Raw genomic sequence first — 25,196 nt, 5'->3', positions numbered from 1 at the left:
CACGCTATTAAGTGCTACTTAACCAATTTTGAAAATTCTATTTTAAAAACAAGCGAAAGCAGTCTAACAGAAATAGTTTAGATAACAAGCTTTCTAAAGGTTCTTGTAGTAACAAAGTTTGACACTGTGATTAACAAGTCACGTTAAAACCAGGCCTTTATCACAGCACCAAGGGTTCAAGGCCAGCCTGAACTACATAATAAGACCCTGTCTCAAAAATAAAAGCTGCTTAGAGCTCATGGAGGGTTTATCTTGTAAGATGGAAAAGACATGCAAGACAAACATAACCACTTCCTAGGAACAATGTGAGGGAGGCCAACCCTGCAGAGTAATGCCGCACACTCAAGAGCGGGCACGTTCAGTCTCACTTGTAGTAGGAGCACACCAGCAAATGTGCTAACACATCTAGGGAACACACACAAGCAACTGGCAGATATGACTAGAGTCGCAGCCACTCAGACTCGAGACAGTAAAGTCATTTAATCATATAAGCTACTTCCAACTAGGCAAGGCAGGTAGCAGGCCACTGCTGTCTCCAGACTTAACTCACTCCAGGTGAGTCTGGAGGAAAGGCAGTAACAGGCAGGCATGATTAGTGAGAGCCAAACTTAAAGCAGAGCTCCCTGCACCATGGCAACAACTTACAAAGTGGCTTTAGGGGAAAGAAGAGGTGGGTTTTCCTTTAGGAATCTACAGTCAAGAGAGGGAGGGAGAACAATCAGGTGAAAGCACATTACAGGAAAATAAACCACAACAGGACAAAGGAGACATCCAGGAGTCAGCTCTGCTCTTCCTATTTGAATAAACCTCAAGAGTCAGCTCTGCTCTTCCTATTTGAATAAACCTCAAGAAATAACCTGTCCAATTTCCCCTTTACTCCCAAGAAATCCTTTGGAGGTTTATAAATGGGGAAGAGGTCCACGGATGTTTTTTGTCAACTTCAGGAGGAGTAGGCAGTGTACACATTTCCCTTCTATGAAACTAGTCCTTTAAGTACTTAAGAGAAAAGGCCAAGACACCATGAAAACAGCAGTTAGGCATTGATGGTGCATGTCTGAGTTCCAGAACAGCCCAGTCTACAGCCAGGGCTACACAAAGAGACCCTGTCCTGAAAAACCAAAACCAACAACAAAAAATACCCATCACCATGGGAAACAGTGTGACAGCATGATCTGGTAAGAGAAGCTGACAGACAGACAGACACACACACACACACAGAATTAGAATAATTTTTAAAAAGAATTATCTTCTTTGCCGAGCGGTGGCGCACGCCTTTAATCCCAGCACCAGGGAGGCAGAGGCAGGCAGATCGTTGTGAGTTCGAGGCCAGGCTGGTCTACAAAGCAAGTCCAGGACAGCCAAGGCTACACAGAGAAACTCCGTCTCTAAAAAAAAAACAAAAAACAAAACAAAACAAAAAGAAAAAAAATTCTCTTCTTGAGCTGGAGGGCAAGATGGGCTCAGTTCCTGCACCCATGTGGTGGCTCATAGCCACCTATAACTTAAGCTGTAACTTAAGTTCCAAGTGACCTGACACCCTCTTCTGGCCTCTGCAGGCACCAGGCAGGCATGTAGTGTACACACATACACACAGGCAAAATACACTCAAAATTAAACAAACAAAAAACTATATTCCAGTAAAATTAAACCAATAATTAGCATCATGCACAGAAAAAATATACACGTAGGCAATATACAAGTGCTCGCCCACACACATGCACGTGTACACAGGCACTCACACACACATATGCACGTGTACACAGGCACTCGCCCATACACATGCACGTGTACACAGGCACTCACGCACACATATGCACGTGTACACAGGCACTCACGCACACATATGCACATGTACACAGGCACTCGCCCACACATATGCACATGTACACAGGCACTCACGCACACATATGCACATGTACACAGGCACTCGCCCACACATATGCACGTGTACACAGGCACTCACGCACACACATGCACGTGTACACAGGCACTCGCCCACACATATGCACATGTACACAGGCACTCACGCACACACATGCACGTGTACACAGGCACTCACGCACACATATGCACATGTACACAGGCACTCACGCACACATGCACGTGTACACAGGCACCACGCACACATATGCCATGTACACAGGCACTCGCCCACACACATGCACGTGTACACAGGCACTCACGCACACATATGCACATGTACACAGGCACTCACGCACACATATGCACATGTACACAGGCACTCGCCCACACATATGCACATGTACACAGGCACTCACGCACACATGCACTGTACACGGCACTCGCCCACATATCAGTGTACACAGGCAACTCACGCACACACATGCACGTGTACACAGGCACTCGCCCACACATATGCACATGTACACAGGCACTCACGCACACACATGCACGTGTACACAGGCACTCACGCACACATATGCACATGTACACAGGCACTCACGCACACATATGCACGTGTACACAGGCACTCACGCACACATATGCACATGTACACAGGCACTCGCCCACACAATGCACGTGTACACAGGCATTCACGCACACACTGCACATGTACACAGGCACTCACGCACACATATGCACTGTACACAGGCACTCACGCACACACATGCACATGTACACAGGCACTCACGCACCATGCACATGTACACAGGCACTCACGCACACATATGCACATGTACACAGGCACTCACGCACACATATGCACTGTACACAGGCACTCACGCACACATATGCACATGTACACAGGCACTCACGCACACATATGCACGTGTACACAGGCACTCACGCACACATGCACATGTACACAGGCACTCACGCACACATATGCACATGTACACAGGCACTCGCCCACACACATGCACGTGTACACAGGCACTCACGCACACATATGCACATGTACACAGGCACTCACGCACACATATGCACATGTACACAGGCACTCACGCACACACATGCACATGTACACAGGCACTCACGCACACATATGCACATGTACACAGGCACTCACGCACACATATGCACGTGTACACAGGCACTCACGCACACATATGCACATGTACACAGGCACTCACGCACACATATGCACATGTACACAGGCACTCACGCACACATATGCACATGTACACAGGCACTCACGCACACATATGCACATGTACACAGGCACTCACGCACACATATGCACGTGTACACAGGCACTCACGCACACATATGCACATGTACAAGGCACTCACGCACACATATGCACATGTACACAGGCACTCACGCACACATATGCACATGTACACAGGCACTCACGCACACATATGCACATGTACACAGGCACTCACGCACACATATGCACGTGTACACAGGCACTCACGCACACATGCACATGTACACAGGCACTCACGCACACATATGCACATGTACACAGGCACTCACGCACACATATGCACATGTACACAGGCACTCACGCACACATATGCACATGTACACAGGCACTCACGCACACACATCTGTAACGGTGTTAGTGTTTGCTGCATGAGACTGTAGTATGAGGCCACATAAGAAAGCCGCGTGGTGCAGGCTTTGCATCTCAGTGCTGAAATGAGGAGTGGTAGATCTCTGCAGGTGGAGCAATCCTACACAAGGAGAGAGAGGGAACCACGGTGGGCAACACCCAAGAAGAAACAGCACCCTAGGCTGTCTGTCCTCTGGCTTCCAGACATATCACAACCTACCCGGGCCCCTAGAAATTTATAAAACTTTACAGAGCCTGGTAAGAAGACACTCTGTCTATCATGCCTTCAATCTGCAGAACCCCAGTAAAGGCAGAAAGAACAGTATGAGCTAAGTGTGACTGGCACACACCTTTAATCCCAGCAATCAGTAGGCAGAGGCAGGTGGATCTGAGTTCGAGGCTAGTCTGGTCTATACTGAGAAACTACGAGCCGCCCCCAGACTCTACAAAGCTATCTTCAGCCCTCTATGTGCGTACACTCATGCATAGGTGTACACAAAAACATACAAAACAAAATTAAACTTGTATAAATTATGTCTTACTCATTTAAATGGGGGGCAGGGGTTTGAGATAGGGTTTCAGGCAGCCTGGAGCTTACTAGTAGACCAGGATTGGCTTCCAATTTAAGAGATTTGCCTGCCCAAAGTATTGAGTGCTGGGATTAAAGGCAAGTAAGTACCTAAAATCACTTTTACTGATACTGGTTTATCATTAATAATTACCTACAGCAAAATTATAAAAGACAAGCATTGTAATATCCACAATCTAGCAACTCATTACAACATAGCTCAGGTGGACCTCAAATGCACCATACTTTTGGGGGGAGGGGGCGCAGCTGTCCTAGACTCACTTTGTAGACCAAGCTGGCCTCAAACTCGCAGAAATCTACCTCCCGTTGACTCTCTGAGTGCTGGGATTACAAGCATGTCACTGCATCTGGATCCAACGGTGTGGGAAGGATTGTAAACTTTGTCCCAGGTGAAGGCACTCTTGGGGGACTCTGCCCTTGGACACACCATGGATACTCCTTGAGATAGACTGGGTGGAGCCATCCTGGGCCTGGATTCAGGAAGGGGACCTAGGGACTCCACCTGTACTATTTATTGTTTTTCTCATCAACCCTCAATGGGAGAGGGAGACCGCCCCTTGCACGTGAGAGATAGGAAGGCGGAGACGACAGAGAGGAGCAGCAGGTTCAGACTGGGCTTGAGCGCACGTGTATCTGGAAGAGGATCAGCAAACAGGCTGGACCAGCGTGTAGGCCAGAGACACCTAGGGACTCGTCCTGTGGAACGGATACCGCAAGGTTCGCTCTAGTTTCCCTTTAACATTTTTTCCCTTTTGTGTAAGCTAGTTGGGTTGTATAATAAAGTTTAGTTGTTAAGAAACAGAGCCAACACAATGGAACATCTTAAAAGGCATTTTAGAGACTGGCAAGACACCTACAGACATAAAATAGTATTTTTTTTTTTAAATGAATTTTATTAAAAACAAAACAAAAAACTAAACTAAAAACGGTTGATTCCAATGCCCTACATATCAATTGTGTAAATTCATCTCATAATAGATCAACCCCAGACAAAACTCATCTTTGGAGAACAAATGAAGTATAGCTAGACAAGTGTTAAAACATGCGCTAACACGCACAAGGGCCTGGACTCTCTGTCTCTCTCTCACACTCTCTCTCTCCTCTCTCACACACACTCTCTCTCTCCTCTCTCTCTCACACACTCTCTCTCCTCTCACACACTCTCTCTCCTCTCTCACACACACTCTCTCTCTCCTCTCTCTCTCACACACTCTCTCTCCTCTCTCTCTCTCACACACACTCTCTCTCCTCTCTCTCACACAACTCTCCTCCCTCCTCTCCTCTCCTCTCAACCACTCTCTCTCTCTCTCTCACCTCTCTCTCTCCTCTCACACACACTCTCTCCTCTCTCTCTCTCTCACTCTACTCCTCTCTCTCTCTCTCCACCTCCCTCTCTCCACTCCCTCTTCTACTCTCTCTCCTCTCCTCTCTCCCCTCGCCTCCTCACTCTCCCGCCTCTCTCTCTCTCTCCTTCTCCCCACACAACTCTCTCTCCTCTCTCTCTCTCTCTCTCACACACACTCTCTCCTCTCTCTCTCACACACACTCTATCTCCTCTCTCTCTCTCACACACACTCTCTCCTCTCTCTCACACACACACTCTATCTCCTCTCTCTCTCAAGACTTCTACACAGGGACCCAAGCACAGTCAGAAATGAAGAATGTATGTAACCTGGCATATACAGCTTGGGGTGTGGAAAGAGACCCCCCCAATGCAGAAAGGCTGTTTCAGTAACACCTACTGCTGCCATGTAGCTTTATGAACAGCTTCTGTTATCTCCTCCCAAAGTAAATTTCAAGAAAATAAAAGGCAATGCTGGGGGCTGGAGAGGGGAGGCTCACAAACACGTGCAACTCCAGTTCGAGAGGATACATTGTTGCTTTCTGGCCTCAGGACACTTATACACACAAAACACTCAAGCACATTAAGACAAAACAATAAAAGTGTAAAGAATAAATAAAAATAAAATGGCTTGTCATTCTGCCCTTAGAGGGATTAAAGCAGCATGAGTGCTAACAAACATTATTACAGGCAAATCTCTTACATTTTTTTTAATATTAGCGTAAGATTTCTACACATGTATGAGATTGTCAAATAGGCCTTTTATTTTCCATCAAAGGCCAAAATGGCACTCAGTGCAGACAGGCTATGAGTGTGAATTATATACTGAGATTAAGAAACATCAAGAGGCCAGGCATGGTAGCGCATGCCTTTCATTCCAGCACCCAGGAGGCAGAGACAGCCTGGTCTACACAGAGAAGCCCTGTCTGGGGGCGGAAGGGGAAGAAGGGGGGATGAGGCAGCCACCGAAAGCGAGCTGCCGGGCTTGCTCACCGTCACCCTGCATGTCTGAGGTCCACAGCGTCAGGTTATCACGTAGCAGCTGCATGATGAGCGTAGAGTCCTTATAGCTTTCTTCACTCAGCGTGTCCAGTTCTGCAATTGCGTCATCAAAAGCTGCTTTTGCCAACCTGAAATGAACGCACTGTCAGCAATCTATTAATAATGAAGACAGCAACAACAGCGCACCTGTTACCCCACCAGTCACACTGACAGAAAGGCACCATACACAACTGCCAAAGATTTAACTTTCTGTAAAAGTATGTAAGAGTCTACATTTTTGTCCAGCTTGCTTTTAATTTAAAAAAATGTATTTCAGGGGCTGGAGAGATGCCTCAGAGGTTAAGAGCACTGTCTGCTCTTCCAGAGGTCCTGAGTTCAATTCCCAGCAACCACATGGTGGCTCACAACCATCTATGAGATCTGGTGCCTTTTTCTGGCTATAGGACACATGCAGGCAGAATACTGTATAAATACATATTTTTTAAATGTATTTCTAGAATTTTGTATGGATACACCTGTCACAGTTGGCTCTTTCTATCCATCACATAGATCCCAAGGACCAAATTCAGTCTTTCAGGCTTGATAACAAGCATCCTTTACCTACCTCTCGGCCACCTCAAGAGATGTTAAGAGTTGTTTTTTAAACACCTTCCTAAACCAAGGTTGGCCTTGGAATCCCAACCCTAGATAGCATAAACTGTCTTGAAAAACAAAACAAAAAACCCCAAAAGAAAAGAAAAAGGGGTGGGGGGCTTGCCAAGAACAAGCAAATCAGAGACAGTAAAACAGGTTAGGGGAGAAGAGGCATTGGAGTTACTGCTTAAGCTTAGTTTGGGTGATAAAAATGTTTTGAAATAGCTAGTTATAAAACATTGTAAACATATTAAATTCCACTCAGTTATACACAAGAAAATGGTTACAATGAATTCCTTGTAGTATACAATTTTACCAGTAAAACAATTCTTAAATTGTATTCATAATTTAAAAATCACAAGATGAAATAAAAAATGGGAGGAAAGAGCTCAGAGGAGCATTGGCTGCTCCTGAGTTCAATTCCCAGCAACCACATGGTGGCTCCCAACCATCTATAATGAGATCTGGTGCCCTCTGACGGCATGTAAGCACACATGCAGCCAAATACTATATACATAATAAATAAATGGACCCTTTTTTTTTTTTAAATGGGAGCAAAGGAGGTCGGAGAGATGGTTCAGTGGTTAAGTACATCCCCTGGCTTCCAGAGGATCCAAGTTCAAATCTCAGCATCTACAGTAGCTCACAACTAGAAATTGCCTCATGTGATTCCTAGGGGCCATCATAGTAGACAGAGAGTCAATTCCCTCAAGTTGTCCTTTGGCAGTCATCTGCCATGCCATGGGCACATGTACACCACACACACAAACATACAGCAAAAACTTTTGTGTGGCAATAGTTTTACATCCAGCAATGAGAATTTAAATAAAACTGTTCATATTAAACAGAAAAAACATTTTAAAAAGTATGATTACTAAAGAATATTAAAAGCATTCCCAGGGAGATGAGGTGGCAAATGTCTATCATCCATTTAAGGCTAGGCTAGAAACCTAGTAACAAGTTCCTGTCTCAAATAAAAACAAGCAAACTCAAAAGACCGAATGAATGCTAATGAAAGTTAAGTCAGCCAAAAGCTGGGTGTGGTGGCATGTGCCTATAATCCCAACACCAGGAGGCAGAGGCAAGTGGACCTGTGAGTTCGAGGCCAGCCTGGTCTCCAGGACAGCCAGGGCTATACAGAGAAATCCTGTGTCAAAAAAATGAAAATAAAAATAACGGGGGGGGGGGGAATCAAGCCAGCCAGGCGATCGTGGTACACGCCTATAATCCTAGCACTCGGGAGGCAGAGGGGGGCAGATCTCTTTGAGTTTGAGGGCAGCCTGGTCTACAGACTTCCAGGATAGCCAAAGCTAGATAGAGAACTAAGTCACAACTCCCATGAAAACCCACAAGAGGACAAAAGGTAGCTCCTCCGGAACCTTTGCGCTCTATACTGGGAACTCTCGTCCATGACTTACCTGCAGGCACGGTCAGGGGAATTAAGAATTTCATAGTAGAATACAGAAAAGTTGAGAGCAAGACCTAAACGAATGGGGTGCGTTGGCGGAAGTTCTGTCATCGCAATGTCACTAGCAGCTTTGTAAGCCACAAGGCTGTTCTCTGCGGCCTCCTTCCTGTCATTCCCTGTGGCAAACTCAGCCAGATACCTGTGGTAGTCCCCTTTCCTGCAAGACAAGAGCCCACGCCCCACAGTTAGAAACACTTCTTCAAGCACGGCCATCCTCTCCACCATGGAGCACATAACAAAACAAAGTTAACAATTGAGATAGACTTTTAGAAACTGCACAAACACCTTCAGCATCCATCAGGCTGGCTCAACTCTTCTCTCTATTTAAAATCATTGGAAAAATAACTGAAGGAAGGGGGGTGAGGTGGCGCATGCTTTTAATCCCAGCACTCGGGAGGCGGGCGGATCGCTGTGAGTTCAAGGCCAGCCTGGTCTACAGAGTGAGTTCAGGACAGCCAAGGCTACACAGAGAGACCCTGTCTCAAACAAACAAAACAAAACAAAAAACAAAAAACAAACAAACAACTGAAGGGAGGTGGGGGGACCACCTGACCAGCATAAAAATTGTTTCCAAAGACCCACGTGCATTCACTCACTACAAAACCCACATGCGGCCATCGCTGCAGCCCCAGGACACCTGGAGCCTGGGCGTGGTGAGGCCCCATTATTCCTGAGCTATTCCCAGCCTTGTGATTTCTCTCTATAGAAAGCTAAGATTATATTGTGAAATTTGAAAGCTTAGCTTAAAGGAAAGAAGCCACAAAAGCAAAAGACCCAGGCAGGGTGTGGTGACATATAACCTAGCACTTAGGAAGCTGGCAGAGGCTCACTCCAATTCTGAGACCAACTTCATCTAGAGTTCCCAGTCAACCAGAGCTACACTTCTCAAAGTAATTTTGAAAAAAAAAATTTTTGACCTCTTCTCAAAATAAACTGGGCATGGTGCACACTTTAATCCCACTCAGGAAGCAGAGGCAGGCAGCTCTCTACACTCCAGGCTGGCATAGTCCACCATTAGTGAGCTCCAGCCCAGCCAAAGACAGACAATGGGGTGGCGATGACCGAAAGCCAGGTATTTTGTACAACAGTCTGACAATCCCAAATGTAACAATATTAATTCTTCACTAACATTGTACTTGCAACTAATTAATAAAACTTTTAAGTTCTGGTAACTAACCCTCCAATATTCAACTATTTTAAATAAAAGTTGAAAACCTACATTTGAAAAGTTATGGTTTCTAAAGCCAACTTTAAATCTTACATTTTCCCTTCTAGTATAGAACCTACATTTTATAATAGAAAACCTTGGACTCGCCAGTGTTCGCTGCTGGAATGAGGTGTTTGTCCAGTACATCCAGGATGTCACAGCAGATTAACTTGAGCTCAGTTTCAACCTGAGGGAGGGAGAACATCAGATTAAGTACAGCAATTCCAGAGCCTTCTTATATTCTACCTAAGCCTAGTCTGAAGAGCTTACTCTTCAACAGAGCATGTATGTCTCCAAACTCCTCCCCCAAAACTCAAGTTGACAGAAAACTGTAAGAGTAGGAAAGGCTCTTCCTCATTAAAGCTAGCACCCCCCCACACACACAGTCCACCCAAAGAATCAGCAGTAATAGACAAACACTGACTCTAAGTGCTAGGCATTTCTTTCCATTATAAGGCACCAACTATGATGGCTATTTTTGGTTGTCAACTTGACTATGCTTTGAAGTAACTAACCCAAGCAGCAAGTTTGAGGTAGGAGACCCATTCTAAGCCATGAGGTCAAAGGATCCACCTAAGCCTGGCCACACCTTCAGTGGTAGCGCACATAAAAGGACAAGGATGAAGGAAGATGTCACTAGCAAGCTCATCCAGCCTGAACCATTCCTTCCCTGGTCTTAGAACCTACACTTTGGGGCTCCAATGTGGACTAAACTGGCAGCTTTCTAGGACCTTGCAGAGACTGCTGCACCAGATAAGGGCTGCTGAGACATCTAGTCTCCTGAAGCAAACAACTACCAGATCCTTGGCCATTTTGTCAGGAGACAGCTATAACTGGACTCAGGCCACAGCCTCTAAGCCACCCTAATAAATCCTGTGTGGTGCCGGGCATGGTGGCGTACGCCTTTAACCCCAGCACTCAGGAGGCAGAGGTAGGCGGATTGCTGTGAGTTCGAGGATAGCCTGGTCTACAAAGTGAGTCCAGGACAGCAAAGGCTACACAGAGAAACCATCTCAAAAAAACCAAAAACAAACAAACAAACCAAAAATTTTGTGTGTGTGTGTGTGTGTGTGTTAATTTATCCACTCATTTTAAAGATAGACTATTTGCCCAAAGGCTATCAACTTTTTGTTTTGGTTTTTCAAGACAGGGTCTGTGTAGCCTTGGCTGTCCTGGACTCACTTTGTAGACCAGGCCTTGTCCTAGACAGTCCATCCTTGGCCTCTTCTACTTTCTAGTTTCCTACTCCTGCCGAGAGGCTTCATCAAGACTTTTTACTTCACCTCTCAAGTAACTAGTTACTTCCCTTGTCTCCTCATCCATATCCTACAGTCTTAACCATAATTTTTCTTAATTTCCCCATGCCCAAGGACACCAAATTGTCTGTCAATCTATATTCTTTGCTCCAAGATATCTGAGGGTAGTGACAATCCCAACTTACCTCCATAAGACCTCTGGCATGTTCCATAAGCCAGTTGTATCACCTACAAATTAGGATAATAGCCACCTTCCCAGGGTTACTTATTTACTTAACTTTTTACTCTTGCTAGGATTAAGCCCAGAGGCTTATGCATGCTGGTCAAGAGTTCTACCCTCAAATAGTATGCGCCCATTTTTATATATACATATGCTACAAACCATCTGAAATAGCTTCACAAATTCCTTCTTTTGAGAGTGTTGAAAACTCCAATAGCTTCCATTGTTAAATACAACAAATAGAGCCGGGTATGGTGGCCCACGCCTTTAATCCCAGCAGAGGCAGGCAGATCTCTGTGAGTTCGAGGCCAGCCTGGTCTACAAAACAAGTCCAAGATAGCCAAGGCTACACAGAGAAACTCTGTCTTGAAAAACCAAAACAACAAACAAACAAAAAACTCACCCAAACAAATAGAATGAGTCTCTGCAAACATTTTATAACCCATTTATTTACTATACAGAGGCATACAAAAATTCGTCAAGTTGGTCTATATGGGGTTAGGAAGATGGCTCACTGAAGGTGATGGGCTGAGTGCAAGCTCTGGGACCCACAAAGTATAAGAAGACCAACTCACACAGTTGTTCTTACTTAAGTACACCACGGCACCCCATGCACATACACAAATAAGCGTAAAAACTGAAGTTGTCCCCTATGCTCACTACAAGCAGTCAATGAAGCTTTATAAGAACCATAGAAAAGGCGACAGTCCCATTTGCTCTTTATTGTGTGTGTCATGTTCAAAACTTAATACCTGAGGCCAAACAAGGCTCAGGAGCAGTGTGCCCGCCAAGCCTGAGCCCTAGCACTGTGCCTCCTGAACGACACTTCCCCTTCTGCAGCTTCTCAAACAGCTCTTTGCTTTTATCCCAAAATACTCTATAGACTAATTTCTAAACAAAGTTAAGTGAACCGCTAAAAACATAAAATACACACACACACACACACACACACACACACACACACACACACGTAGTTTATTAGGTAGTGACCTAAAATACCCATACATCTAACACAAATTACCTAAAGCTGGAGCTTTAGACTTAGCCAGGTACTCAAAAGAAACAAGTCTCCTTTCTCTACCAGATATTAACATTTTTTAATTTTATGTGCATTGGTGTTTTGCCTGCATGTATGTCTGTATGAGGATGTCAGCTCTTGGAGTTACAGACGGTTCTGAGCTTCCATGAGGTTGCTGGGAATTGAACCTGGGTCCTCTAGAAGAACAGTCAGTGCTCTTAGCCTTAGAGCCATCTCTCCAGCCCTCTACCAGATATTAAATATAAATATAAAAAGCAACAATTTAGGAAATTCAGGTAAATACCACCTGTTTCTTATGTCACAAATGCTGCTATTTCCGGCTCAAGAGATAAAAGTGGCTGTGGGACAGGCACGGCACCTCCTCCTGTATCCCAGCACTCCAGGACAGCCAGGGCTACACAGAGAAACCCTGTCTCAAAAAAACCGAAACAAAACAGCCAGGTAGTGGTAGTGCATGCCTTTAATCCCAGCACTGGGGAGGCAGAGGCAAGAGGGTCTCTGTATGTTCGAGGCCAGCCTGGTCTACAGAGAGTTCCAGGACAGCTAGAGCTGTTACACAGAGAAACTCTGTCTCAAAAAACAAAACAAAATGTCGCCTTTAATCCCAGCACTCAGGAGGCAGAGCCAGGCAAATTTGGTGTGAGTTTGAGGCCAGCCTGGTCTACAAAGCAAGTCCAGGACAGCCAAGGTTACACAGAGAAACCCTGTCTTCTGGCGGCGGCAGCGGTGGGGGGGGGGGGGGGGCGCACCCTCTATAGCATGAGCAAAAATAAACCTTTCCTCTATGTAAATTAATCACTTCTAATCAGATACCATTAATTAATGGTACCAATGTTCCCTACATTTGAGAAAAATCATCTTCCCTTAAAAAAAAAAAAAAGCAAAGGAAAAAAACCAGCCAGGCATGGTGGCACACACCAGTAATCCCAGCACTCCAGGACAGCCAAGGCTACACAGAGAAACTCTGTCTCAAAAAACCAAAACAGGCCAAGCCTTTAATCCCAGCACTTGGGAGGCAGAGGGAGGATTGCTGTGAGTTCGAGGCCAGCCTGGTACAAAGCAAGTCCAGGACAGTCAAGGCTACACAAGAGAAACCCTGTCTCAAAAAACAAAAAGAAAAGAAAGAAAGAAAATCCAAAACATGGCGTCAAGGTGAGTGTGGTGGTACAGTGCTTTTAATCGCAGTACTCAGAGCTGAAGGCAGCGTAGCCAACATCATGAATTCCAGGCCAGCCAGAGATACAAAGAGAGATCCTGTCAAGAGCACTGGCTTTCAGAGGACCCAGGTTCAATTGTCAGCACCCACATGGCAGTTTACAATCACTTTTAACTCCAGTGCAGAGGATCTGACTCTTCTAGCACCATCTTACTCTTAAGGGCACCAGGCATACACATGGTAGAGACAAGAAAGGCAAAATGCCCATACGTAGTCCAAAAATTAAAATGGAGTAACAAATCAAATAAAACGGCGGCAGTCTCACCATTTGCCGGTACTCCCGAATCATCTTTAGTTTGTCCTCTCCTCCCTTGTTTTCTTCCTTCTGTTCAATGCTGCTGATTATTCTCCAGGATGCTCTTCTGGCTCCAATCACATTTTTATATGCAACAGATAAAAGGTTTCGTTCTTCAACTGTCAGCTCCACGTCCATCCCTGCTACTTTCTTCATTGATTCCACCATTTCTGTGCAGGAAATGTTAAAAAGAGGCTATAGATTTAACAAGTTTTGTTGACCCATCCCTTTCATGGTTATCTTAGTTTCCCCGACGAAGTTAATAGAAAATACATAACTTTGGGGGCGGGGGGTAGACCCTGGAAGTCAAGAGGGGAGAGTGCATTCCTGCAATCATTGCATAGAGACTGATGCAGAAAGATTGTCTTAAGTTCAAAATCCACTTTCAGCTGCAATAGTATGGGACCAGCCAAAGCTGCATAGGAAGATCCTGTCTGAACACAAACAAAAGGAAAGGAGCTAGCCCAGCTAGAACACAAAAGCCTTGGGTTTAATCTGGATCACATATCCCTTCTAATAATAAGTTTAACAAACATAACTTTATAATCACCAAAACAAGTGAGTCAAGCCAAGCATTGAGTGAGGGTGCACTGCACACATGCCTGCAATTTCAGAAGGCTAAGCTATCAACACACTAGGTGTCAGGGGGACCTAGTCTAAAATAAGCTATGTAAGAAAAAGCCAGGCACAGTGGCTCATACCTGTAATCTCAACACTCAGGGAGGCAGAGGCTGGTGGATCTCTGGGCTTTTGAGGACAGCCTGGTCTACAGAGCAAGTTCAGGACAGCCAAGGCTACACAGAGAAAAACTGTCTCAAAAAATAAAATAAAGGTTGCTATACAACAGTGGCTCATGCCTGAAATCCTAGCAATAGGAAGCTGAAACAGGATTTCTAAGAATTTAGGGACAGCCTAGATCAAATTCCTCTGCTGGAATAACTTTTGGTAACTATTACTTGTTACCACTAGATGGCAAGCAAAGAAAAGGAGCCAAATAATCTGAGATATTCCAAATATAGCAGAAAAAGAAACACTAACAGTTTATGAATAAAAAAGGAAAAACTGAAAATATAAATACTGAGTACCTATGATAAAGAAAAGGGGAAGAGGGTGGTTTACAAAGGTCTTAATGACACTGCTTATTACGTAGGAAAATTTTAGATTGGTTGATTCAGAATCCCTGGTGATAAGAGCCAATAATGTACACTGTAACAAGCATACAGTAATTCTATGAGTAAGGATCCATTAGCCAACAGTTATCACACAATGAACTAAGCTACATTAAACCAAAGGATGATAAAACAAATGGAAAAATGTTGACCAACTATTTCATAATTTTAAAGACCAGAAACTGAAGCCAAGGGTAATCTGGCTAAAGTCAGACCAATAAAACCAAAACCAGGACCTGGAGAGATGGCACAGAGGTTAAGCATACTGACTGCTCTTCCAGAGGTCCTGAGTTCAATCCCCAGCAACCACATGGTGGCTCACAGCCATCTATAATGTAATCTGGTGCCTTCTTCCGGCCTGCAGGGCCACATGCAGGCAGAACACTGTATATATAATAAATCTTAAACACACACACACACACACACACACACACACACACTGACCAAGACAGATAGGAGAGACAGACCGTTAGAGAATGAGAGTCCCCATCACACACAGCAGTCCTTCACTAGGAGAAAATAACAAGATGTGAACAGGTTAATATGATGCTTGCTGCCAGCTGGGCAGTGGTGGTGCACACCTTTAATCCCAGCACTTGGGAGACAGAGGCAGGTGGATTGCTGTGAGTTCGAGGCCAGCCTGGTCTACAAAGTGAGTCCAGGATAGTCAAGGCTACACAGAGAAACCCTGTCTCAAAAAACAAAAACAAAAAAAAGAAGTTCAAGGCCATCGTCTGCTATATATCAAGTTGGAAGCCAACCCAGGCTACATGAGACCCCTCTAAAAACAAGTAACTTAGACCTTTTTTTTTTTTTTTAAAAAAAAAAAAAAAAAAAAAAAAGTCTCACACTGCTGTTACCCAGGTTGGCATAAAGCACTAAGCAAGCTCAGGCTGCCTCAAATTCACAGTAATCCTCTTTCCCTGGCCTCTTAAGTACTAAGGTGCCAGGGATGAACCATGTATAAACCTATGTGGTGTACATGAGCATTCACGTGAAGCCAAGGAGGATGCCAGGTGCCCTGCTCTATCATTTTCTGCTTATTCTCTTTAGACAGGTCTCTCACTGAAGAGGCTGGGGTCTAACTCTTAGGTCAACAAGCCTCAGCAATCCTCTAGACCAGTGAATGGTTCCCAGCCTGTGGGTTGAGACTCCTTTGGGGGTCAAACAACCCTTTAACAGGGTCACCCTAAGATCATTGGAAAACACAAGATACTATATTACAATTCATAACAGTTAACAAGATTTCAGTTATGAAGTAGCTATAAGAACCATTTTATGGTTGGGGGTCACCACAACACCAGGAACTGTATTAAAGAGCTGCAGCATTAGGAAGGTTGAGAACCACTCTAGACCCAAAGTGCTTGGCCACATCCAAAATCACATGGCAACAGGAGTTTGTACACAGTCCTCATAGCTTATGAAGCAAGCATTCTTACCCACTGATTCACCTCCCCAACCAAATTTGGACAGTTTTGAGAAGATATGAATTAATTATATTCAGAATGAGCTGGGTATAGTAGCATATACCTTTAATTCTAGCACTCATAAGGCAGAGGCACACAGATCTTTTGTGATTTCAAGGCCAGCCTGGTCAACATACTGGGTGAAATGGTAACCAGGGATACAAAGACCTTTCTCCAGACACAGAAAGATTCATTATGATACCTATAGAAAATTTTATTATTAGCAGGACTGCACTCCAAAGTGCTAGCTACAATGCCATTCTCAGAGGGTTAAACTGACTTATAACTGCCTTGTAAACATTAAATCTCTGCCAACCTTGACAGGTTCCAGGGTTTGTTGTTTTGGTTTTTCAGAGACAGGGTTTCTCTGTGTGGCCCTGCCTGTCCTGGAACTCAAGTCTGTAGAGCAGCAGGCTGGCCTCAAACTCAGAAGAGTTTCTGTCTCTGTCTCCTGAGGGCTGGAGTTAATTAAAAGGCATATGCCCCACTGCCTAAGGACAACACAGTGTTTCTCGGTTTTTGGAGACAAGGTTTCTCTGTGTAGCTTCGGCTGTCCTGGACTCACTTTGTAGACAAGGCTAGCCTGGAACTCATAGTGATCCGCCTGCCTTTGCCTCCCTAGTACTGAAATTAAAGGAGTGACTGGCACTGTCATCACTCTTAAAAAGCTGAACTCATTCAGGTCAGAGGGCAAGGGGTGGATACCTTTGATCCCAGCACTTGGAAGGCAAAAGCAGAGCTCTGAGTTTGAGGCCATCGTCTACATAGTGAATTCTGGACAGCCAGAGCTACAAGAGCTACATAGTGAGACTTTATCTCAAAATACAAAACAAAAAGCTGCACTCCTGTGAATATTCTTCAAAACCCCTTATGAACCAGGAATAGTAATATATCCCTGAAATCCCAGAACCAGGAAAGCTGCCAATGTGAGGCTTGTCTAGGATAAACGGAAATCCAGTATCAAAAACAACAAAGGTTTAGATACAAGCCTGGAGTTCGCTTTCCACTCTTACAAAAGACCCAAGTTTGGTTCCCAACACACAGAGTGGCTCACCACCTCCTAACTCCAGTTCTAGAGTTCCAGGGAATCCAACACTTTTTTTCTGGCTCCTGTGGGCACTGGTACATGTGGTGCAAATAAACCCCAGCAGCCACAGGGAGGCGCGCGCGCGCACACACACACACACACACAGAAATACAGTAAAATCTTCAAATCCACCCTGGTATACAAGCAAGCCCAGGACAGCAAGGGTTATTACACAGAGAAACCCCGTTTGAAAAGAAAAAGACAGGAAGGAAAGATGGAGGGAAGGAAGGAGACAGAGCAAAGTGTTGGCAGCATTCTGAAATAAAGGTAGGTCAGGGTAGCCGCCGGTGGTGGCACACCCCTCTAATCCCAGCACTCGGGAGGCAGAGGCAAGTGGATCGCTGTGAGTTCAAGGCCAGCCTGGTCTACAAAGGGAGTCCAAGACAGCAAGGCTACACAGAGGTCTGTCTGCCTTGGCTCCCCAAGTGCTGGGACTAAAGGTGTACACCACCACAGCCTGGCTTGAGATGGTATCTTATATAACTTGAATTCTGTTATATAGCAGAAGCAGGCCTTTTGCCTCCGTCCACAGAGTGTTGGGATTATAGGCATGCCTGGTGCCCAAGGAATTTCAAAGAGGGTACAGGGTCTCCTGGAACTGAAGTTACAATGAGTGCTGGAAATCAACCCTGGGTCCTCACAAGAGCAGCAAGTGTTCCACTGCCGAGCCACCTCTCCAGCCCATTTATTTTGAGTCAGGGAGCTGGGTAGCCTGGAATTCTCTATGCAGCCAGGGATGACACAGATTCCTGACCCTCTGCCTCCACCTCCTGAGTCAGCTTTTATAATGCCAACTCTGGTCTATGTCCTTAATCAGCACAGGTGAGGCAGAGATATCAGATTACCATATTAAAAAAAAAAAAAATCAACTCAGTACGCTCTCGCCCCAGCCTGGTAAGTAAAAAATTGATTTAAGTAGATGCACAATGCAAAACTTCATCCAGGCATAGTGTAGCACACAGCTGCATCCCTGAAGTTGCAGCTATTGGAAAGGCTGAGGGAAGATAACCTCAGCCACCCCTCACCTCCCAAATTAAGCCTAAGCAACATAGCAAGCTGTCATTTCAAAACAGAAGGGGCCCGATGAGACGGTTTGATGGCCTTGGTTCAATTTCTACAACCAACATGGAGAAAGGAAAGAACAAACTTCCACAAGTGGTTCTCTGGCTTCCACATGTACACAGTCGTTATCATTCGTACATAAGCAAGAAACACACACACACACACACACACACACACACACACACACACTCATGAAAGGGTGTAAGAAAAAAATGTTTTAATTTTTAAATTAATTTTTTGCTTTGTTTTTCTAGACAGGGTTTTCTCTGTGAGGTCCTGGCTGTCCTGGAACTTACTCTTAGACCAGACTGGCCTTGAATTCAAAGTACTGCCTTCCTCCACCTCCCAAAGGCGTAATACACCACTCAGCTCCACCTTAGTTTGGTTCCTCTGTTTTTTTGTTTTTCAAGACAGGGTTTCTCTGTGTGGCCTGCCTCTGCCTTCCTCGTGCTGGTACTAAAGGTGTATACCATCACCACCCTGCTTTCCACCTTTAAAAAACTTTCACTAAATCTATGGTTCAGCAATTAGGCTACAGTGACCAGTTAGGGAACCCCAGGGATTGACAGGCCCTTGCCTCCCCAGAGAGAGAATTACAAGCATGTTGAAAAGATAAGCAAGTAATAGACTTTTAACTGGGTGCTGGAGCTTAAACTCAAGTGTCTGTGATTGCCATGACAAGCACCTGACAGACTGAGTATTTCCCCAGGCCCCAAAGCAATTTCCACATTGTAAAATTAAAAACTAAGAATAGAACTTCAATGAGAGATCAGCAGTTCAAGGCCATCTAGGCTAAGCAGCAAGTTCAAGGTTAGCTGAATGAGCGGCCTCAGAAAGGCTGGTTGATATTTATAACACTGCACAAACAGCAAGTGTGAAGTGGAAGGATTGCTTTAGAGTAAACCACACTGTACATAAAACACTAACAATGTTGCATATTTGTTTTCATTTACATTTTTATTTTTTTATTTTTTGGTTTTACATGTATTTTTATACACTTACTTTAAAATTTGGGGGGGGGGGGGGGCGGCGGTTCAAGATATGGCTTTTCTGTGTGCCCTTGGCTGTCCTGGACTCACTTTGTAGACCAGGCTGGCCCTGAACCCACAGAGATCTGCCTGCCTCTGCCTCCCAGAGTGACACCAGGCTACTCTACTTACTTTATGTGTATGAGTTCCTGAGTGTATTATGCGCACCTAATCCATGCAAGTGTCTGAGCAGACCAGAGGAAATTGTCAGACTCCCTAGAACTGAAGTTACAGACAGCTGTGAGTTGCTTTGTGGGTGCTGGGGACAAAGCTTTGACCCTCTGCAAGAGCAACAAGCATTCTTAACTGTGAACTGTGAAGCCATGTCCCTGGCCCCTTCATTTAAATATATTTATCTGGAAAACAAGTGGTACCTGCTTTGCAGGTCTCACTATGCCGCTATTTATTTGGACCAGGCTGTCCTCCAACTCAAAAGATATCCCAATCCCTGCTTCCAAAGTGTTATGATTAAAGGCATCTGTCACACAGAATAGCATTTAAGAATGGTAGCTAAAAGGTAGGCGCATGGCATTAATCCAAGCACTTGGGAGGCAGAGGCAGGAGGCTCTCTGAGTTTGAGGCCAGCCTGGTCTACAAAGTGAGTCCAGGACAGCCAGGGCTACACAGAGAAACTCTGCCTGGGAGGGGATGGGGATGACAAGATGAACAGTGAAATTACTTTAAAGATTTATTATGGTAGTCAATAGTTGTCTTTTAAGACAGGATTTATGAGCTGGAGAGATAGCTCAGAGGATAAGAGCACTGTCTTCTCTTCCAAACGTCCTAAGTTCAATTCCCAGCAATCACATGGTGACTCACAACCATGTATGATGAGATCCGATGCCTTCTGGCCTGCAGACAAAATACTGTGTACGTAATAAATTAATAAATCTTAAAAAAAAAAAAAAAAGGACAGGATTTATGACAGGATCTGGCTATGTAGTCCAGGCTGTCCTTTCAATTCAGAACCCTGCAGCTTAAAATATCACCAGGATTATAGCACAAGCGGCTGAAAATGGTTTGAGTCTCATGAAGCCCAGGCTGGCCGGTCTCTAACTTGCTATGGAGTGCTAGGATTACAGGTATGTGCTGCCATGTCCATTTTATGTGGCACAAGGAATCAACTAGGCACACACTACCAAGTGAGCTTTGCCCTTTAGGAAGGTTTTATAGTAGGGTGGTATTTTATATCAGTACCAAGTAGGAAAATCAACAGGGGACATGCTGCCCTGTCAGTCTATTACCCTCTAACAGAGCAGAGACCACTGTCAACAAGTCGGTCATGTTTTGTTTTGTTGTTTGAGAGAAGGTCTCTCTACGTATTCTGACTGTCCTGGGATTCACTATATAAGCAATCTGGCCTGGAACCCAGAGGTCTACCTGTATCTGCCTCCTTTTTAAGCACACACCACCACGTTCAGCTTCACAATGAATCTTTTCCCATACTAAAAGTAAGCACTCCAGTCAGGCATGGTGATTAGGAGGATATCTGAGTTCAATGCCACCCTGGGCTACAGGGGAAAAAACACCCGCAAAAGGTTATGGTCAGAGATGTGAGTTCCAGAACCAAGTAAGAGACAACCACAAGGTGCCCCCTGACCTCCACACAATGATGCACACACCCATCTCCATAATGCTAAAAAAAATTTTTTTTCAAGACAGGGTTTCTCTGTGTAGCCTTGGCTGTCCTGGACTCACTTTGTAGACCAGGCTGGCCTTGAACTCACAGTCATCCGCCTGCCTCTGCCTCCTGAGTGCTGGGATTAAAGGTGTGCACTACCACGCCCACCCTGCAACCAATGTTCTTAACTGCTGAACCACCTCTCTGGGCCCAAAATCTGATGATTTTGGCAGCATAGTTATAAAGTATGAACAAATCTACAAATATATGTGGGCAAAGTTCTGAATTTAGGGCACTGTTGCAAGCTCTAAGTCTCTAAGTATTATTTAGAACCAGCTCAGGACAGAAAAAATAGAACCAGCATAAGTGGCTCTGACACTGTCACACTGACTGGTGGGCAGATAGCTCTACTATCAGCAACTTATGACTTCTCTCATTCCCATTTAGATAGTTGAGACAGCTAAGAGTTTCAATTTTCAGCTGGGTGTGGTGGCACACGCCTTTAATCCCAGCTCTCGGGATGCAGAGGCAGGTGATCGATCTGAGTTCGAGGCCAGCCTGGTATATAAAGCAAGTCCAGGACGGCCAAGGCTACAAAGAGAAACCCTGTCTCAAAAAACCAAAAAGAGTTTCAATTTCCTTTTGCTCTGTCTTATTTTCTACCAAATGCAAAATTTGAAGAAAACCAAAGTTCTCAGGACATGGATCTACAATATCTGTGGTGGAGAACAAAGCTTAGAAAATTTTAAGTGCGTAAACTAACCTGGGCATGGTAGCATATGCCTGGAAATAAGACCCATGTCTCAAAATAAAAATTAGGGCAGGCATGGTGGGACATAGCAGAGACACATCTCTGTGAGCTAAAGGCCAGCCTGAACCTACATAGCAAGCCTGGGGTACACATTTAGATCCTGTCTTAAAAAAAGAAATTAGCTGGGTATGCTAGAACACACATGTAACATTCCACTACTTGAACAGAAGGGACAGGACTGTCAGAAGCTTGAAATCAGCCAGTACATAAAGCAAGTTACAGGCCAGCCAAGGATAGAGATCCTAACATCACCAAAAATAAGAATAAAAATAGGGACTGAGGAGACTGCTTAGCCCATCAAGTTGCTTGCAGTACAAGCATGAGGACTTGAGATCCATCTCTAAAACTTACACTAAAAAAAAAAAAATCAACAAGAAAGCTGGTACTGTCAAATGGCAAGCTCAAGCCAAATGTTCTAGCATAATAATAAATTAGCAGGTTTTTTTTTTCAAGACATCTGGATTTCATAATAAAATTTATAGATTCCCCTGGTCATAACTCGCTTTTATTTAATGAGCTTAAACAAGCCCCCAGAACTGTTCCTATGGGACTGCTTAAGCATCAGCATCTAGTTACAGATCGAGCTCAATCTGTGAAGGTTATGTGGGCAACTCTACCCACCAGCTGAGATGTAACAGTACTTAACTGCAGCAAATTAGCCACAGAAAGAGTAAAGTCACTGTGCTGCTGCTACTCACTGCCCTCTGATGGACTCTGCTTCACAGCTATCAGGCCTATTTGGAATGCTAATTATATACCCATCACTGCCCTTCCAAAAATGTTCCACATTTGTTAAGGACATTCCTATAGATAAAAGGGGGGGGGGAATATTTTTTACAAAGTACTCTGTGAGCTGGGCATGGTGGTGCATGCCTTTAATCCCAGCACTCGGGAAGCAGAGGCAGGCGGATCGCTGTGAGTTCGAGGCCAGCCTGGCCTACAAAGCGAGTCTAGAACAGCCAAGGGTACACAGGGAGACCCTGTCTCAAAAAACCAAAACCAAAAACAAAACAAAACAAAAAAATGCTCTGTATAAATGTGACTTTAGCCATAGCCCAGAGACAATGATATTATCCATGGTGGGGTTTTTTGTTCAGTTTTTAAGATTTTAAATGATGTAAGGGAGGGGATGTGTGTTGAGTGCACCAAGGAGGCCAAATATATAAGCCTTAGTTGGTCTGGAACTCACTAAGGAGCGGGCTGGCCCCAACTAGCACAGTTCCTGCTGCCTCTGTCTTGAAAGTGCTAGGATTAAAGGTGTGTCCAGCCCCAACTAGGGTTTTTAAGAAAGACAGGACACCTTGCTTTGTACACCCTGCAAGAAACCTAGTGCTCAGGAGGCTGAGGTAAGAAGGACAAGTTTGAGCCTAGGTCGCACAATAGCGAATCTCCTTCTCAAGGGGTAAAAAGGGGTGTCTCCTCATTGATCCATAGCACCAAGAGGGAGGAACGCCATGACCCTGAATGTGAGCAGGCCACAGCAATCTCTCATTCATTATGCCTTGAGATGAAATTTAAGTAGGCCAGGCTTCTGTTGAATAATACTAAGATACTTTAAATTCATAAACATAAATCATAAACAACATCAATGGGCTCTAGAGAAGTCCTAAGCATCAAGATAACAGTACCTAGCCTGGTATGGTGCTGCTGCCTGCACTCAAGAAAAAGGAGGATCACCAACTAAAGGCTAGCCTCGGCTACACAGCAAGACCCATTCTCAAAAAACAAGTATCACAGGGCTGAGGAAATGGCTCAGAGATTAAGAACAGCTGCTGGGCTGGGCGTGGTGGCACACGCCTTTAATCCCAGCACTCGGGAGGCAGAGGCAGGCGGACCGCTGTGAGTTCAAAGCCACCTGGTCTACAAAAGGGAATCTAGGACAGCCAAGGCTACACAGAGAAACCCTGTCTCGTGTAAAAAAACAAAACAACAAAACAAACAAAACAAAAAGAACAGTTGCTGTTCTTAAAGAAGTCCAGAGTTGAGATCCCAGCACCAACATGGTGGCTAATGGCTATCTCAACTTCAGTTTCACGGGATCTGTCACCCTCTTTTGACCCTCAAGGGCACCAGGTATGCACATGGTGCACATACACTGGAAATAAACCTTTTTTTCTAAAGATTTATTTATTGATAGTGTATACAGCATTCTACCTGCACGCCAGAACACTAGATCTCGTTATAGATGGTTGTGAGCCATTATGTGGCTGCTGGGAATTGAACTTATGACCTTTGGAAGAGTAGCCAGTGCTCCTAACCTTTAAGCCATCTCTCTAACCCCAAGCCTTTTTTTTAAAAAAAAAAAAAAACAAAAAAGCTATTTCGGGCTGGAGAGATGGCTCAGAGGTTAAGAGCACTGATTGCTCTTCCAGAGGTCCTGAGTTCAATTCCCAGCAACCACATGGTGGCTCACAACCATCTATAGTGTGATCTGATGCCCTCTTCTGGCATGCAAGTATATATGCAGGCAGCACTGTATACAAAATAAATAAATAAATTGTAAAAAAAAAAAAAAAAGAAAGCTTTTTCAAAACTACTAACAAACATATAGTCAGGTGTGGTGACACACCCTTTTAATCCCAGCACTGGGAGGCAGAGGCAGGAGGACGTCTACAAAGTGAGTCCAAGACAGCCAAGGATACAGAGAAACCCTGTCTTGAAAAACCAAAAAAAGAAAAAAGAAAAACAAGAAAGAAAGAGAGGAAGAAAGAAGGAAGCATACTACACACACACTCCGTGACTCCTTACTCAATTACATACAGAACTGAGAAGAGCACATTGGTCTTCTCATTCAATCTCCCAAATGCTGAATGTTGGGACTACAGGCCTGCTCCACCTCCCTAGCAATGTACTATCCCAAACTGTTTCTTTTGACTGTTAAAATGAAGGGAACATTCTTTTTTTGTTTTGTTTTTCGAGACAGGGTTTCTCTGTGTAGCCTTGGCTGTCCTGGACTCGCTTTGTAGACCAGGCTGGCCTTGAACTCACAGTGATCCGCCTGCCTCTGCCTCCTGAGTGCTGGGATTAAAGGCGTGGGCCACCACACCGGCTAATGAAGGGAACATTCTAATTGCCAATATTGTTATATAAAGTAAAAAATTTTGTGAAAATGGCATCGATAGCTCTAGGTTTTGCATTAAAAAATATGTATACCATAAAGTT

The 25,196-nt window shown here is 44.6% G+C and overlaps 1 protein-coding gene across 2 annotated transcripts in view; it reads right to left on the bottom strand.

Annotated features, from left to right (window-relative positions):
* Ywhae (tyrosine 3-monooxygenase/tryptophan 5-monooxygenase activation protein epsilon) overlaps window positions 1-25,196 on the bottom strand; it is a 33,516-nt gene that overhangs the window by 1,146 nt on the left and 7,174 nt on the right. Inside the window, exons 2-6 of one of the 2 annotated variants that reach the window (XM_051157978.1) lie at window positions 13,761-13,960; window positions 9,845-9,951; window positions 8,508-8,714; window positions 6,448-6,584; window positions 646-690 (exon numbers count right to left, since the gene is read on the bottom strand). In XM_051157978.1, the coding sequence (XP_051013935.1) occupies window positions 683-690; window positions 6,448-6,584; window positions 8,508-8,714; window positions 9,845-9,951; window positions 13,761-13,960 (659 nt within the window). In that variant the 3' untranslated portion in view covers window positions 646-682. The remainder of the gene's footprint in view (window positions 1-645; window positions 691-6,447; window positions 6,585-8,507; window positions 8,715-9,844; window positions 9,952-13,760; window positions 13,961-25,196) is intronic. The other variant, XM_051157977.1, reaches the window with a different exon arrangement.

This window comes from Acomys russatus, chromosome 16 (genome assembly GCF_903995435.1).
Source record: "Acomys russatus chromosome 16, mAcoRus1.1, whole genome shotgun sequence".
In the NCBI taxonomy this organism is placed as follows: Eukaryota; Metazoa; Chordata; class Mammalia; order Rodentia; family Muridae; genus Acomys; species Acomys russatus.
This window is presented reverse-complemented; position numbering and strand designations above follow the sequence as displayed.